This window comes from Eulemur rufifrons, chromosome 17 (assembly GCF_041146395.1).
Source record: "Eulemur rufifrons isolate Redbay chromosome 17, OSU_ERuf_1, whole genome shotgun sequence".
Classification (NCBI taxonomy): Eukaryota; Metazoa; Chordata; class Mammalia; order Primates; family Lemuridae; genus Eulemur; species Eulemur rufifrons.
This window is the reverse complement of record NC_090999.1, coordinates 93,880,145-93,897,712: the sequence shown is the minus strand read 5'-3', so window position 1 is coordinate 93,897,712 and position 17,568 is coordinate 93,880,145. Positions and strand designations below refer to the sequence as shown.

The following is a 17,568-nucleotide window of genomic DNA, read 5'->3' as shown; positions in this document are numbered from 1 at the left end:
AAAGTTCTGAACAATGTAATGTTTCATTATTAATTAAATGAGCAAATATTAATGGCTCACACCCTATGGTGATAATTGTAAATATGGTATGAAACAAAAATAGCATGATATTTTTCTTCATTAAGCTTAAGGTCTCATGAGACCTTAAGGGAAGGAAAAACAAATGAATGCGAAATTACAAATATGATTAGAGCTACACTGTATAGATACAAATATAGCAGGCATCAGCCACTAAAGTAGTCATTAGTGACAGGAAGCAGAGGTCACTCAGGCATCACTTCACTAAAGAAGTGACATTTGAAATGAGATCTAAGTGATGCCTAGGAATGCACCGGCAAAGCCAAGAGGAAGGTGAAAAAAACACATTTGGAAATGCAAGATGCAGGGGCAGCAGGGAGGGGAGTAACGGTGGGAGGCAGGGCTGGTAAGGAGGGGGATCATGGGCAGGCTGAGCACCTGAAGAACTTAGGGAAGGAAGGGAACCACGGTGCGAGATGAGGCTGGAGAGACAGACAGGGACAACGCTATATAGGCCCTTAAGGTCCAAGTTAGGAATTCTGATTTCTTCCCTGTGAGCAATATGAAAGTAACATAGAAACCAACAGTGACGTTATTAGTCTTTGACATTTCTAGTATCTTTGGCATCTCAGACATTTTCCAAATAGCAGATGCTGTTAATATAACCTACCCATAGTGAGCAAACAAACGATCAAAAGTAGAAATTAAAGTGGAATAAAACCAAAGGGAGTTTGAAGTAGAAATCTAGGAAAAATGTATTCACATGACTAGTCAGAATGAAAAGTGTCACTGATTTTTTTTCATAGTGTTTCTGTTTTCTACACTTAGTGAGTACATGAAGTATCATTACTTTTAAATACAGGCATCAGTGCTAAATGTGCATCAGTCTTCTTCATACTGAGAATTGTTTCCATGCATTTTAAATAATCATGAAACAATATTCTAGAATCTTTACCTAGGAAAAAAATCTTTTAACTATGAAAAAAAATTCTAGAATCTTCAAATTCCTTCAGTTTTTCAGATTTTATTTGAGCTTCTGCACTACAGAAACTTCTCCCATCATAATCAAGTGGAAAAGCTTATTATAATTACATTTCTCTGTTGAAAGTCTGAGAACCTATTTCTGCTAAATATGTTTTTTCTACACGAGTGCTGGCAGATTTTTGACTTGGGGAGCCTATCACCTTTTTCACTGCTTTGGAGATTGAGATTTTGATCTGCAGCTTAGCCTGGGCCTTAGTTATTTTTAGGCTTCAGGATCTTTGTGCTCACTTATCTTTGTATTCTGTTTGGGCCAAGCAAAAGGTTACATTCAATCGTTGGAAGGCTGTGTTCAATTTTCATTTCTGAAGGGACTCTTTTATCTAGAGTGAACTCAGTTTTCTAGATTATTCAAACATAAATGTCCTGTTCTTTGTATTAAAAATAATACATATTTTAGTCTTAGGTTTTTTGGTGTTCCTTTTTGAGTTTAAAATAATTTAATAGGAAAATGTTGATGTGTGTAATATAAGCATATCAGTAATGAAAATAGAGCTATAAATATTAAGATAATACAACAGATACATTTCCAGGTAAGAGACTAATATAAACCCAGAAAATGTTTGCTTCCTCCCAGTAAGTTTAAGAACCTGAGTATAAAACATACATGTGGCTCATTATATATTAGTATAGATAATATCACTTTTTATAGTAAAATACTTTAAAATTCACACTACATAGATCATTCATAGTCATAGTAACATAATATTCCCTGAGTATAAGTGTTTATAGATGAGAAAACAGAATAAGAGAGGATGAACCCTGCTATTAATATATTTGGAACATTATCCCACATTTTCTGACTCCCTCTCTTATGGTTTCTTTTATGCTACACTGTTATAGACCCTGTTTCCAAAAATATATTCCCCGAAAATTTAGCAAAAACATGAAGAAAAAAATAAAGAAAATGGAAAGTTGAAAATCTGGAGACTAATATTCTCAATGGCTGCTTCAGACTGTTACAAATCATTATTTTCTATTAGACATCAAGCTTTGCATTGGAGAATGAGGTCTGTAGATAACATTAGTCAACGCAAATTAGATTACTCCCTTGCTACTCTCACTGATTAAATGTACAACAGATGACTTCATATTGTCATCATTGGGAAATGGGCTTGTTAGAAGTTCTGGCTCATTGTATGTCATCACAAAAAATCACTCAATGCCCATTTGCAAAAGTCTTCCATAGAATCAGAACTGTGATCTCTAAGTCTATTTCGAATAATCTCTGTTATTAATCCCTAAGACTGTAGAAATCAATAATTCTGAAAAAATAAAGAAAAATTACCTGCTCCTCTGGTGTGATTAAAATCTCCTTTAATGATTTTGCATGATTTTCCATTGCCATTGCATACACCACAATGATCTTCCCTGGCAAGAGACCCTAATAAACCATCACAGCCAACTTTCTGAAACAAGAGAATGACAGCACATAATAAATTGAAGATTTTTTTTTTCTTTTTTTCTATTACTGATTCAGGACAAACCTAGTCCCTATAAACCATAAATGTTTAATTGACAGACTTGGAAACTGTTATATTCTCTGGTACAAACTAATACAGCAAGCTCATGTCAAACAATATAATCTGTAAAATGACCAAATAGCAAGATAGCAATGAGTATTTTTCTTATGGTAAGTATTAAATGGTATTTTAAAGTAATTTGGAAAAAATATTATTGAGAAAAATGCAATTTACTCAAATCCCAAAGGAGATCATATTTCTATTAAATATAATATGATTAATTTAATCCATTCTACTCAACACAGAGCAGATATACTTCACTATATGGATGGCTTCGCTTTTAAAAGTAAATATTAAATATCAACTTTGTGGAAAACTGAATATAGATGTTTATTTTTATTACAGTTCAAGAATAAACTTCAGTTTATTCTATTTCCATCTTCTTTGGCACCCAGCACATGAATGTGAGTAAGAGCCCATGGCTGCTACAAGAAAATATGAACAGCTGGGGAATTAATTTTTATATGCTCCCAGAAGAATTTTCTTAATAGGAATCTTCTAGACCGAATCAATTACCTCTTTTCTTGTAAATAATGTTTGCTTCCCATCGATGGTCAAGAAAGATCATAGTTTTCAAAGTTGTACATACTCAAAGGGCAGAATTTGTATGTCAATATTATCAGAAATAAACACTAGGATTATGCAATTTCTCCTCATCAGGAAGGATTTGAAAAAGAGACCAATGATACAATGATACATCCATTTATAAAAAGTTCCCATTATTTCAGAGGAAATTTTAAAACTATTAAGCAAAGCAGAAACGAAAACAGGGTCTTTGTGATTGCCGTTGTTGGTGCTGGAGTGGGGAGGCAGCCAGCCCGTAAGGCACGGCTGCAGGACGAGCACCCTGGGAGAGGAAAAGCCACATTAAAACTGCATACTGCAGCTCCCTTCCTGTTGTCCAGGAGGCTGCCAGAGTCCAGAGGTACACAGTTTAGCTGAGAACTCTGATCAGCAAGTCAAAGCTTACTCCGAGAGAAATAAAGAGGATGTCTCTAGATGAAAGAAATGGCCACCACAGGAAATGCTCAAAACACAACCAAGTATGTGACCGGCCATCAAGCAGGAGCCAGACTTGGAAGTCTTGGGTTGAGAAAAAATTTCTCCTTCATGTACAAATGAGAAAAAATTTACAGTAGAGCTTAGCGTGATTTTGAGATGATAAAAGTGACTTTATGGCTCTATCCCTGGTACCCAGATCGTTTCTTGATAAGTTGCAAGAGTACAATAAACAGTAGTTCCATGACTGACTAGATTGGTATTTAGTAGTGTCTCAGTATTTTTCTAACCCTGTAATTTGAATATTACAAGGTCTGTAAACCTAAAGCAAATGTTAGGCATAGACATATATACTAGAGTTCAATAATCACATTTTTTAAAATAAAAAAGATTTTGTATTGTATAATTGGTAGTTTTAAGTATCTGCATGTATCAAAGCATGCCCACATAAATACAAAAGCGGAGGAGAAATGACTCTGAAAAGGCATGCCGCTTCGCTGGTGGTGGCACTGGCACGTGGGGGACGGACAGGCCACACGATCAGACAGGGTCGGGCCTTCCTTATCCTTTTCATTCACAGAAACTTCACAGAGCCAAACTGGGTCACTGCAGTAAGCTGCCTGTTTTTAATCGCCAAGTCTGGAATTCTATATTCAGCTTTAGTGCTATATATTGTGTGATACAACAAAACACTCTAGACAAACCCCCAATTTACAGAGGGTTTTCAGAAAAAATAAAAGAGACATGTTTTAAATTATATCAAAAGACTAAGTAAAGCATTTTAATTAAAAAGACAGAATCTTGAAGTAGTCTAATGCCATTAGATGTCAGTGCATATCGGAAAATTCTAATTTAATTATAATCATCATGTTCACATATCGTTTGCATAGAATTTCTTGTTATTGTTGCTGTAATTTTAATGTCTAGCCAGGGACTCTGTAAAAGATTTGGTGTACATAGTATTGTTAAGTGAAAAGCATAGAAATTTAGGCTATTATATTTGGCATATATAGTTAGGAAAATAATTTTTTGAAAAATAAATTTATTTAAGGCATATACTAATCTAACATATTTGCATATAATAATGAGATAAAGTTAAAAGCTTTACTTACACAATGAATAGTCATGAAAACGAAATATATATGGGTAAGAGAGTTAAGATGTTTTTTTTTTATAGGTAAATGAAAAATTATATTTTAGTTACTGTCGTATTCTGTTAAAGAATAAAGACTATTAACATGTAATCATAAGACTGCTTCTTATGCCAATGGTTTTACATGAGTCTCTGCTTGAAACTCTACAGCATGCTGGCAAAATATACAATCTTAGAGCTGGGAAAGCATTTAAGCTTCATGTCAGGCCCAACTTTTTAAGCAGAAGTCCACATACCTCAATTGGACAATAGATTACTCCATCCATAGCTTGCAATTGTTTTCAAACTTCAGTGTGTGTATATGTATATGTGTGTGTGTTTGTCTGTGTGTATGTGAGTGTGTGTTCAAGTGTGCATTTTTCTAGGGCAAAATTCCTTTGTCAAATTCTCAAAGGAGCCAGGCACAGCGGCTCACACCTGTAGTCCCAGCACTTTGGGAGGCCAAGATGGGAGGATCACTTGAGGGCCGGAGCTAAAGACTAGCCTGGACAACATAGCGAGATCCCATCTCTACAAAAAATATAAAAAATTAGCCAGGATTGGTGGCACACGCCTGTAGTCCTGGCTACTCAGGAGGCTGAGGAAGGAGGATGGGTTGATCCCAGGAGCTCGAGGCTACAGTGAGCTGTGATTGTGCTACTGCACTCCAGCCTGGGAGACAGAGTGAGACCTTGTCTCAACAAACAAACAAAACAAAACAAAAGACAAATTCTCAAAGAAGTGTATATAGCACAGAGTCAATGACCACTGGTTAACAGCCTTATTTCACAGATTAGTTAATGCATATATATAAAATATATTTTAAGTGATTTGCCCCCAAACATAGTTCACTAATGGCTGTCATGGATTCACTGCTGCCCCACTCAACAACCTTTCATTGCTAATGGATTTATTTCTCTCCTGCTTCTGGGAATTTTACCAGAAATCATCTAGCCTAAAGAAAACTGCCTTTCCCAAGGTCATTTCCACTTCTGGGGCAGCTTGCATCCAAACACTAGCAGATGCTGGGGGTAAAATGGCCTGGTATTCTCACCCTACAAGATGACAATTCTGAAGCTCCCAACCAGCTTAGAACCTCCCACAGGGTCAGCTAAGGCCTTGTGTCTCCTCTGCAGCCCAGTTTCTCCCCGTACCCAGTCCTGCTTCCTTCCCCTCCCCAAATGGATGTTGACGGTAAGAACATCCGCGTTCAACCTCCTGCATATTACTCTTCCAGGGGAAGACAACTTAAGACAGTAGCAGAACTATGGCTAACAACATCTAAGTTCTAGCCTTTGATCTTTCCACTATGCTCTTCATACTCACTTTAACAGAAATTTTATTTTTCTAAAGAGAGATAAAGGAGAGCACATGAATCCACGTAAATTGAAAATATTTTTTAAAAGGAATAGAAATGCAAATAAAATGTTTAAGTATTATAAGAAAGTTGAATATGCATTTGAAATCATTTAAGTACGTTGATAATACTTGAATATGAGTAATAAGACTGATTTTATGGGTTTTTGCGTCATGGCTCAGTCTTGGACACAAAACATGGAGAGCTTGAATTTTTGGTCTGGAATGCTTTGAAATAAAATGCTCAAAGCATTCCAATTTTAGACCTGCAATATAGACATTACACAATCAAAATCTCAGATTCTTTCAGCTAGGTGGATTACCTAGACCAAACCTGTCATACAGATGAAGAAATGGAGTTTCAGAATAGATCAGACTTGCTCAAGGTCACAGTCAAGGTAGGACTATACCCACATATTTTGAATCTTAATCTAAAGCTTTCCACTATACAATGAACCCACTCATTGGGCCCACAATCTTCCATCAACCTACAAATTATCCCTTTTGGAATGTCTTACCTGGCATCTTCCATTTGCACAGATATCTAATCCCTGATATCCACAAGAAGTTCCATCCATCACTTTTTCTGATAAAAGAACAGGTTGTTCTTTTCCAACAGGAGAGCAAAACAAGGCACATGGTTTTTCTACACACAGAGTGGATAAGAAGAAATGAGAAAAAGTTACCTCTTTAATATTTTTATCTTAAGCTTTATTTTTTCAGAAAGGTTATTGAGTAAAAATATAATTCAATGTTATTTGAGTAATATAATATTAGAGTAAGGTTATTGTGAGTAATAAATGAGATGCCTGGAAAAATAATATGTACCCAATAAATATTAATCTCCTCCTTAGAAATCTGGCTTCAAATTATTCTCAAAATGTATCATTTATTATTTTCTGGTACAAAACTTCTATCACACACAAGCCAATCATTTTTCCTGAAAAATATTTTGCACACTCCAATAATTTGCTCATGCCTTTTGAAATGATCTCTATTTTAAGTACATATCACAATTCTACCTAATTTTAAGTTCTAGTTAAGATTTGTAATACTTTATGAAATTTTCCTTAATGTCTTATTTCTAAATTTCAATACACTAATCTTTAATCTAATGCATTTGCATTTTCTTTTTTTTTTTTAGTGGTTTCTTTGCATTTGCATTTTCTAATTGAAAAATTACTAAAGGGACAACCTCTAAGATGAGCAAATTCCCTAAGAGTTTCCATTACTAGGAAGTTTAGAAATGCAATATAATCCCATGAGAACATCCATTGTTCTATGCAATTGCTGATGTGCTAGTGAGGACTCAACTTTCTTCAGCACTTACTCAGAAAGCACATCAGTGTGTATAAGATCTAGGTTTAGAACCATCATTCCATCTAAAGAATTCTTGAATGGCTGGCGGTCTTCTTCAGGGCCTCATTGAGCAATAAGGTAGGGTGGTTGGGGTTAAAATGCCTCTTAGGCTCAAAAAGTGGCAAGGTATTTTTAAAGTGATGTTTCTATTTCTAAGCCTTCTACAGAGGAGCTGTAGTATTTGGACCCCAGTAGTACAGTTATCCAAATCTGAAACTTCAGAGCTATTTCCGTGCTACGTTACTACTCTGTTGGCTTCACACCAGTCAAGCCCTTTGCTGTTTATTAAGCTTGTATAAATAGAATGGAAAATAGTTTACAGTCTCTGACACTGATCTTCCCTTATGTCTTCAGTAAAGTTCCACGTATGCTGATGGGATTCTATAAATACCAAATAACAGCCAGAGGCATGGAACGGGGTATCACTTTGCAAAGAGAAGACAGACAGTTAAATGAGCCTTCAGAATTGAACATTTCAAACAGTTTTCACATGTGGCTTCTGAATACTGCTCTGAACAACTTTGGGGAGTTGGAACATGGCCTTCAATGTGCATGGTTTTGAAATTTTCCTTTACGATGCCATTATAAGCTGCAATAAAGCATTGCAGTGTGCTCTCACACCTCCAAGTAGGTTATGTTTATTCAGTGACTGCTTACTATGTCATATCTCTGGACTGAAAAACAGCTGCTATAATTGAAACACTTTAAATGTGGTATATATAATTCTCTTCCTGGAGTTTTCACTGAAGAGAGGAGCAAACCAGATATATGGATAATGTTGAAAGGAGTTATTCTCCTAGAAAATTCCATACACATTCAGATAAAAATTTTTCTATTTCTCCTTTTATAACATACTGCCAACATACTCTGCTTGCTTTAGCTTTACAGATGACATAAGCATGTGATCCCTCTTCCTTCCTGGAGCACATCCTGGAGACTGTGGCACTGCGGTGATCCGTGTAACATGCCATGCTTGGCAGACAGGCTCTGTCTTGATTTAAGAGGCCGACCCTTTCCAAGATACGCATTGGACATGGATTTCAGCCAAATTTCAGCACACACAGAGTACACGAAACACCTGAATGTTGAAGCCATACATCTCTTTTCTCTAAAAATAAATGTTCACTACTGCACTGATAGCCTATATTTACTTCTCCTAGACATGGATTCACATATCATATAAGAATGACAGATATAGCCACTTGCACTTTAAGATGTCATATGCTATTAAGACTTGAGATTTTTTTTAAAAAAATCATATATTTTAATTTCTTTTATGGTGCAATAATACAAGCAGGCTAGCTGGACAGTTTATTCATCATATAGACTGATGAGTTAGATTGATAAATGCTGCAAAATTATGAAAAAATGATAAGCTGCTAATTATATAAATAGCTATTATGGATCATTTTGATGATAAACACCACTTTCTAGGAGTCAGAAACTTTTCTAATACTTATTTATAATAGCTTTAATGTTCTAAATTGACGCCCATACAACTCTGATTTTCTTTTAATCTGGAGAAAATCTGTTTTCTATCTCTTATTTCACATATGAGTAAATAGATTTCAAATGAATTTAACATTATTAAATCTTACGGCCAGTTAGAAGTAGAGACAGATTAACACTCACATAATCAGGTGATGATTTTCATGAGGTGAAGGGTCATATTGAGTATATTTTTATAATAAAAGGATATTGGTTATGTATTCACATTTATTTAGCAAATATTCATCAGAAGCTTAATACACACCAGATGGTCCCTGAGGAACAGATATTAGAGGGACCACAGACACATTAAAACGTGCTATTGCAGGGTGCCTGCAGTGTACTTAGAAGGGCCACATACCCAATTTGGAGGATCAGGGGAGTTCTTTTTTCGTAGAGGAACTGAGTCAAAAGAAATCAGTAGAAGTTTTCAAAGTAAATAAATAGGGAGAGACATCAAAGCTTGAGAAGGAAAATGTATTATGAAACCAGCTGGTATAAGGGCCCAGAATAAGAGCACAGGTGTGTCTGAGAGGCAGAATGGAACTCGGCCTGGCCCTACAGGAGGCCACAAAATGGAACAAGGGAGATGAGGCAGGAGAAGGTAAAAAGGACAGGGCAAAATCTCCCTGTTTGCGCGACTGAAAAGTTAGTGCTACTTTCACTGAGATGGGAGATACTCAAGAGGATCGAATGGCCACAAACAGGAGAGGTTCAGATCATGAGTTTGGTCTTAAATTTGCAGATATCCAAGTAGCTATATCAAGCAGGCAGTTGCACATATGAGTTTGGAACTCAAATGAAAAAATCTGGCTGAAGACATAAATTCAAGAGTTACTTGCATATTTGAAGTCATGGGAATAGATGAGATCACCTAAGAAGAAAATGCAGAGTGAAAAAAGAACAGCATCTGGGATAGGCAGAAGAATGTGCCAGAGATGCAGTAGGAAAACCAGGTCTTTGCTGGAACACGGAAACCCACGCGTGTTTCAAGAACCAAGGGGTGGTTAATTGTGTGTCTTGAGGGCCATGTCAGAAGAGGATGGGAGACTACTCACGCGGTTTAGTTTCCGTGAGACTCCTTGCTGACAGTAGGGAGAGTTGTGCTGGTGGACTCCAGCCTGAGGGAAGGAAGGAGACCCAGTGCTGGGCAACAGGCAGCTCTTTGCACAAGAGTGGCCCTGAGGACAGAAAGGCGAGAGGGCACCAGCTCGAGGTGGCTTTGGGCTCTCGGGAAGGTGTGTATGTTTTACTGGAAGAGTCCTAAGTATGTTAAAAAATCCAGTGTTAATTACCCAACACAGAAGAGATGAAGTGTACAAGATAGAGCAGGGATCACCAGTAAGGTCTCTGAAAAGGGAAGACAAGGATGACATCCAGGGCACAGTGGGAGGGACGGTCCTTCGAAAGGAGAAACTAAAATCTGCTAAAGCAGATGGAGTGTCTTAAGTCAGGCTTAGGTGTTCCAGAGCAGGAAGGTAAGGAGGTAATCACGGGATGGCTGCTATTTCCCCCACACGTAGTGGAACAATCTGCCCCACTGTTTGGCTGCCTCCCTTACTGCCTGTGCACACGCTGCTCTGAGAACAGGGCTTCGCCAGATGGCTGCAGTGAAATCGAGGAGCAAAGGAGTTTGGATTATTGACAGGCGCATTATCAGAGTAATGGAACGCACAGTCCAAACTGATCGTGGGGAGAAATAAACAAACGAGACTAGCACCATGGTCAGTGAACTCAGAGAACCCACAGTCCTTTCGGTAACTGGAGCTCAAGCCCACAGCCCACCCACCATGGGCAAGTATTAGCACTTTGAACTAATAAGGCAGCACATAATTTTCTTAAAATTCTTATTTTGAAGTAAATATTTACAGGAAGTTGCAAAAATAGTAAAGAGAGGGCCCACTTACCTTTTTCCCTCATGATGACACCTTAGTAACTATAGCACAATAGCAAGCCCAGGAAACCTGCATCGGCACATGTGTGTATAGCTCCGTGCCATTTTATCACAAGTGTAGATTTGTGTAACCTCTGCGGCAGTCAAGACATGAAACTATTCCATCAGCACAGAGAGCTTCCTCATTCTACCCTTTATAGTGATACCTGCTCCTACCGCCGTCCCTAACCCCTGGCGATCACTAATCCGTTTTTCATCTCGGTAATTTTGTCATTTCAAGAATGTTATCAAAGGGAGTCATACAACGTGTGATGTCTTGAGGCTGGCATTTTTCACTCAGCATAATGTTCTGAGATCCATCAAATTATGGCCTGTATCAACAGTTTGCTCCTTTTTATTGCTGAGCAGTATTCCGTCAGTCAGAAGTTCAATTTCTACATTGTACATTAAGTTCATTTTTGGTTATTTAACATGTTGACTCACCCACAAGAAAAAAAAATTTTTTTTCCTTGGGGCCAAGGTGTTTTATTACGAAAATAGAATAAAAACTTCAAAAACAAAATGATGTTTTCTAATTTAGTGAAAAAAATTGTTATTTTGTATTGTTTTCTGTGTGTGAGTTATACGCAATTTGAAAAACAGTTCTTATGGCTCCCAAGGTAAAGAGACGTGTGAATTGCATATACTTCAAGAGGCCGTGGGTTCAAAACTAGCATGAGTTAAATACAACTCACATGGCGGTTCATGTGTTAAGGAACTGACAAACTATTTTCAAAGTGGCTGCACAATTTTACATTCCCACCAGCAATGTCTGAGAGATCTAGTTCCTCATCAGTATTTGGTGTTATCATTACTTTTTATTTTAGTTGTTCTAATAGATAGGTTAGTGTAATTTCATATTTTTAAAATATATTTTTGTCAGTGCTTGTGGTTGTTAAATGTAAATAAAGGTAGAAAAAAAATAAAGTTCAGAAATAGCTGGACGATAATCTGTAAAATGAGTTTACTATTAAATAGACACTTTGCAAACCTGGAAGCACACTTAAGATGGCGGCGATCGGGTTGGGCATACCTTCATCCAAGACGGCTTGCCACTGAAGTGTGTGCTTTGGGGCCGAGGTTCTAACACTAGAGGCCTGACATTGCCAGTCTCTGAATCCAGGCAAACCTGCAGGACAAGGTGGATTCTCACATATTCTGTATTGTTTTCTGGGACCATTACAATCCCTTGCTTCAGAACCTAGCCTAGAAAAGAGTACAAACAATCAATTTTATCTTTGCTTTTTACATTAACTACCCATTTTTAAATTAAAAATCATTATATTATTACTGTATAATCCTTTAGGTTCAATCTACTGTTGAAAACTTGAATGCATTAAGTGATTGGTAGTAGTGTGAAATCCACGTGTTTGTTTTGTAAAACTCTGTATGTTTTTCCCCATCCTTGATCCATTTACCTTCCAAAACACATGAGGAATGAAAGCCAAAATGATATAAAGGAGTAGAGGGAAGAGGCTGGGGACAAAAGAGAAAGCCTTCCAATTCCCAAGAAGTTGGTTCTTTGCATTATTAAGGAAATGTTTTCATACAAATCCTTTAAAGCGGCGAGTGATGGCAGGTGCCCCTGGGCGCAGCACGGAAGCCCACAGGCCCAGGTGGCTTTCTCGCGCTTCCCTGGGCCCTCCAGGAATGACGGGTACAACAAGCCGATCTTGCAGTAATCCCTCTCTGCACATGTGCTTCGCGTGTTTCTGTTTTTATTAGTCTTAGCTTTCTGCGCCATTAATTTTGTCTCATTCCCAGCCTTTCTGAAGCCCTATCACCTTCTGCTCTTCTCACAGTTGCTTTAAATGTTCATTTGGTTTTTCTAATATACATCTCCCTGCTTATTTAAATACATTTCATTTGATTGACTCAAGAAATCACCTTTTGTACCTTCCATTATTTATTCTTAGAAGGGTTGATCTTTATTTTCTTCTTAAAGACAGGCTTTACATAAAAATCAATAATTTGAGGAAATTTCCCGTTTTCCAAAGCAGAGTAGAGTTTGAGGGGCTTCTTTTGCTTCCCAACACGCTTTACCAGTAAAACCTTTGCATTTCAAAAATTGAAGAAAAAAAACAGTGCCCTCCCTCCCCCAATCCAGGAACGTGGAGTTTACCCAGAACATCTGCGCTCGCGACTGCTGATCCCGGAACTGCAAGTTCGGCTGCAGGGACTCCACGCGCTCCACTCTCCAGCCGGCCGCTGCGGTGCCGAGGTCCTGCTGGTGCACTCTCCAGCCTTACACCACTATTCCAAAAGTTATGTCTTAGGTGAACAAATCAGGGCACAACTGAAAATCATTCACTGGTCTACACAGTCACTGGAACTGCAGTTAAATCAAGTCTACGAGAGCCCCAAACACGTAGAATTTAAAAAGACCAAAAATAAGCTGGCACGTGTTTTCTGTGAAAGTGATACGAGGGTCCCGTTCCCGTGGTTCCCACGTCACGAAGGCAGCGCGCAGGTGGTCGTTACTACAGCCCCGAGCACTCAGCAGGTGCAACGCGGACGCGGAAAGATGGTGGTGAGGGAATTTGAGGTTGCACAACCAGAAAAGAAAAACTAACACCTTCCAAGAAACAGATAATAATTTAAAAGGGACCCAAAAAGTACTGAGTCATATATAAGGATGGAAAACAAGAGATAAATGTACTTCTATAACGAGGTCAAAGCAGAAATTTTAGCAAACGTAGCAATTTTGCTTTCAAATGTCAGTGATTCAGATTACTCTTTTACCTTGTAATTAAAAAAGTATGATTTAATCTTAGTACTTCCCTTTACGCTATTTTTATTTCTGAAAGTGTTCCCATCATGTTCAACCTTTAATATGATAGCAAGCTTTCCTCTGAAAGCCAAGTTTATTTGAAAGATTTGAGCAATGAGATGCTGAAACTGTCATTTTTTCCCAATTATTCTATAGCTTATTTGATATCTATTAACTACAAAAGATAACCGGGAAAGATGACTGGGATAGGAAAGAAAGGAGTGTAAAGAGTAGTCATTGTCTCTTTAAAGGTGGTTTTTTTTTTTGTTTGTTTGTTTGTTTTGTTTTGTTTTCATTAACTTAAAACAAAAGCTGTGAAGTTGTTTCTATGGTCACACAGGAATGATTGCCAAGACTCAGTAGACAGACTATTACAAATTCTCCTTACTCTCAAAATCAGATAGGTGATAGTCATAGCAAACACATTTAAGGTAAGAAAATCATGTTGAGAATAATAAGTAAAGATTAGGAACATTTAGATTAGTGATTATGTAATAACAGACTTGAGCAAGTTGATCCTTCTAGCTCTAAACAATTTTCTGCATTTAATGGCAACATGATTTAAAAAGGATTTTGAGGCAATTACAGAAATGCTCTGAAACTCAGCTTGTTCATTTCCAAAACGAGAATCATAATGATAGCTACCTAATAGACTTTCAGCAGGGGTTGAATGAAGGACTAAGCACAATTCATAGAGCATACTAAGGATTTAATAGAGATTAACTATAATAATAATACTAACACATTATTATATGTACCATTATATTAATGTTATTATTAATGATAGTTTTCAGAAATCTAGCCAAAATTTTTCATTCACTCTGATCTTTACTGATCTATCTTTATTTATATTTGTTTTCACAATATGTTTTTATTGTTGTAGTTAGAAAAGAGAATTAGAAGAGTATATATGCTATATAGTTTTGTTTGAGCCCAGTTAATGCTTTGCTTTTATATGCAATAAAATAATTAGTCCCTATAGATTTTTTCTGATAATGTCAACATTGAAATTCAACCTCTTTTAGATTCAAGAAGTTTTAAATTTAAGTTTAAAGACAAAGTAAACCACAATAACTCAAGACTGTATCAATACGCTGATATAGCCATTAAATAAAATTGAGGTTTTGTACAAGGATGCAGTCTAAAAATTGAAAAATAAGGGAAAAAGCATGTGAAAACTTTTGTATTACTTGTTTTAAGGTCTTAACGATGTTATGCCATTCATGGAAAAAAAATCCAATGTGAAAGCTGTTAAACTTCAATTGGTCACATTGTTTTGGCCTACTTGAAAAGTGTTTATTTTTCCCAGAGCGTATATCATAGCTTTTGCCCATTTAGCAACAAGCTGGCATTGAAAGGCTGGACTAGAGTTCATAGCAGACTAAAAATATTCTGGGAGGATTGGCATGCAGACTTGTACATCACTTAAACTAAATCACACCTGGCAGATGAAAAGAAATGGAAACAGATATGCAAGCCAATTTGCATATAGAAATAGTGAAATTTAAAGAAAGTATAGCATAATATTTAAAGTTTGTAATTTTGCAGATAACTAGATCTCTGAATGAAACGAAAGGATCCTGCTTTTGTGTCTTCTAGATGGTGCTATGCCTCAACATTGAGGAAAGTGTTAAATGTTTTGTTTAAATCAGTATACATTTTATTGGAATCATATATAAGATGATTTGCTAACAGTATGCTTTGTTCCATACATTTGCATTTTTTTACCCTACAAAAAGACATTACACATGATTTAAAACACTCAAAATTTGTCTTATCTCCTAGTTCAGTCTGAATTATAAAAATGCCAAAGGAAGATACAATATAGACTATTTCTGGAAAAGTATCTGATCTAAAAAACACTGATTACATTTCTAGTCTCCCAAATTTTTATGTGGACATGTCTAGCAAGTTCATGAAAACACATGACTGAGAGAGATCCATGAAGATGTCAAGGAAGCCTTCTCAAGTCCTCGTGTCCACTGTGGAAGCCTGAAGAAGAGTAAGGGAGGCAGAGAGCTCTCCACCCACGCACATTATGGCTGTTAGGATATTGCAATCTTCATTATTTCCAATCATGAATTATTATGATAATTTCAGGAACCTGAATTTAGGAAAGTAAACAACTAAAACATATTACATAGAAACCTTCTAAACAGTCTAAAATTCTAGCAAATTGGCATTTAACTTTCCTTCCCTTCTTCCCATTCCTGTCAAAAACTGTACGTATAAAAAAATACATTTATTGTTTTTTAGTAAATCATTTACCAACTCTTTAATCTCTGTGTAATATAAAAACATTTATATTTGTATTATAAATCATTATGATTTAAATTTTACAAAAATGACAATAAGAAAGGAAAAGCTGAAGAAAGAAAACAGAAAATAACTGTTTATATTATAAATTGTGTATAAATCTCTGTCTTCACAATCATCGGAATCATAGAATTCTGTAGGCACTTTCTTAGGCACTTGTAGACTTCTTAGATGAACTGAATTTATACAGCTCGATTAATCGTACTAGAGTGTTATAAGTTACAAAATCCCAGGTTTGTTTCTTGGTTCCCAATGTACCAAGCCAGGAGTGTTTAGTGCAAGGTTGCAACCATTCAAATATTTTAGCACTACCGCACACAACAGCAGAATGTTGGAAGCTATTTTCATGATGGCTCCTACAACAGCTGGAACAGATGGATATTTGATGGAACCCACATGGCCTGAAAAACTGAGAGGTTCATCAGTTATTTCAATATACAAAGCACTATAGAACCTCTGAAAGAATATCATTAATATGATTATAGGGAAATAAATCACTTTACTTTTGATGAGTATTTACAGTTTTGATTGCTAGAAAAGAAGTTTATTTTAGAGATCTCAAGAATACAAATTATTCAAATAAATATGAGTAGAAAAAAATCATAGTATAAAATATTTAGGATGCCAGATCATAAGAGTGAAGAGATTTTATATTGCTAAAGAAGACCTACATAAGATGAATGGGTTGTGCGATGTGTGAGGACTTAGGCAGAACGTTCGGCTACCTCTGAGTATTACTGCTCTTGTGTTTCAGGGATGAAAATTGTTGCTGGTACACAGTTTTAAGATCCAAGCAATAAATTACTCAGCATAATATCATGAGGTTTGCTGGATATACACACATCATTATACTTTTGTGTCTAATTTTAAAAAATAAAGCAGACTAAAATTTTGATGCTCCATTTAAGCTCATAGAAAAATATTTGGCACAGTCTGTACACAACTGCCTGATATTTCACAGAAGTTCCCTCTAAGGAACCATTTTCTTATTGATAGTATAAAGTGATAAAACATTTCTAGTCTTTTTTTAATACTTTGGATTTAAACAATTTGTAAATTTTTCTTTTTATAAATAAAGAAGTCATAGAAGTAATAAATGACTGCATGCTTATGTCAAACAATCCAGAAATGTCTGCAGAAAAGTTACATTTACTTTCCCCTCCCATCGCCTTATTCCAATTCGCCAATTTCGCTTCTATCCCAAAAGGTGGCTACTAATTACAGTTTGGAGTTTATATTTTCAAACCATATTCTTTGAATTTAAAAATATATATTATGCATCTTTTTATTTTCCTTAAATTTCAAATGTAGTATAAAGTATCAATTTTTCTGGCATGCCTATGTACTAACAGCCATGTCTTGTAAATCTCTTCATGTTAATACATATATATCTTTTTTTAATAGCTATACTAATCATTCCTGTCCTGATGAATATTTTTATTGTTTCTCATTTATCACCATTGCAAACCACATCCTTACATTAGCATCTTTGTGTGTGTGTGAATGTTATTGTGTGTATCTGTGTGTAGAACAATTTTCTAGAAGTGTATTTGCTAGATTTCCATCCATTTTTAAAATTGATGTATTTTTAAATTAACATTTCACATAGTTTTCCTTAAGTAATTCACCCCAA

At 36.2% G+C, this 17,568-nt stretch overlaps 1 protein-coding gene across 1 annotated transcript in view; it reads right to left on the bottom strand.

The window, feature by feature from the left end:
• Nucleotides 1-17,568, bottom strand: part of ADAMTS19 (ADAM metallopeptidase with thrombospondin type 1 motif 19) — a 223,565-nt gene that overhangs the window by 62,938 nt on the left and 143,059 nt on the right. The window contains exons 12-15 of the mRNA XM_069492515.1: nucleotides 12,972-13,102; nucleotides 11,883-12,055; nucleotides 6,588-6,715; nucleotides 2,348-2,468 (exon numbers count right to left, since the gene is read on the bottom strand). Of these exons, the coding sequence (XP_069348616.1) occupies nucleotides 2,348-2,468; nucleotides 6,588-6,715; nucleotides 11,883-12,055; nucleotides 12,972-13,102 (553 nt within the window). The remainder of the gene's footprint in view (nucleotides 1-2,347; nucleotides 2,469-6,587; nucleotides 6,716-11,882; nucleotides 12,056-12,971; nucleotides 13,103-17,568) is intronic.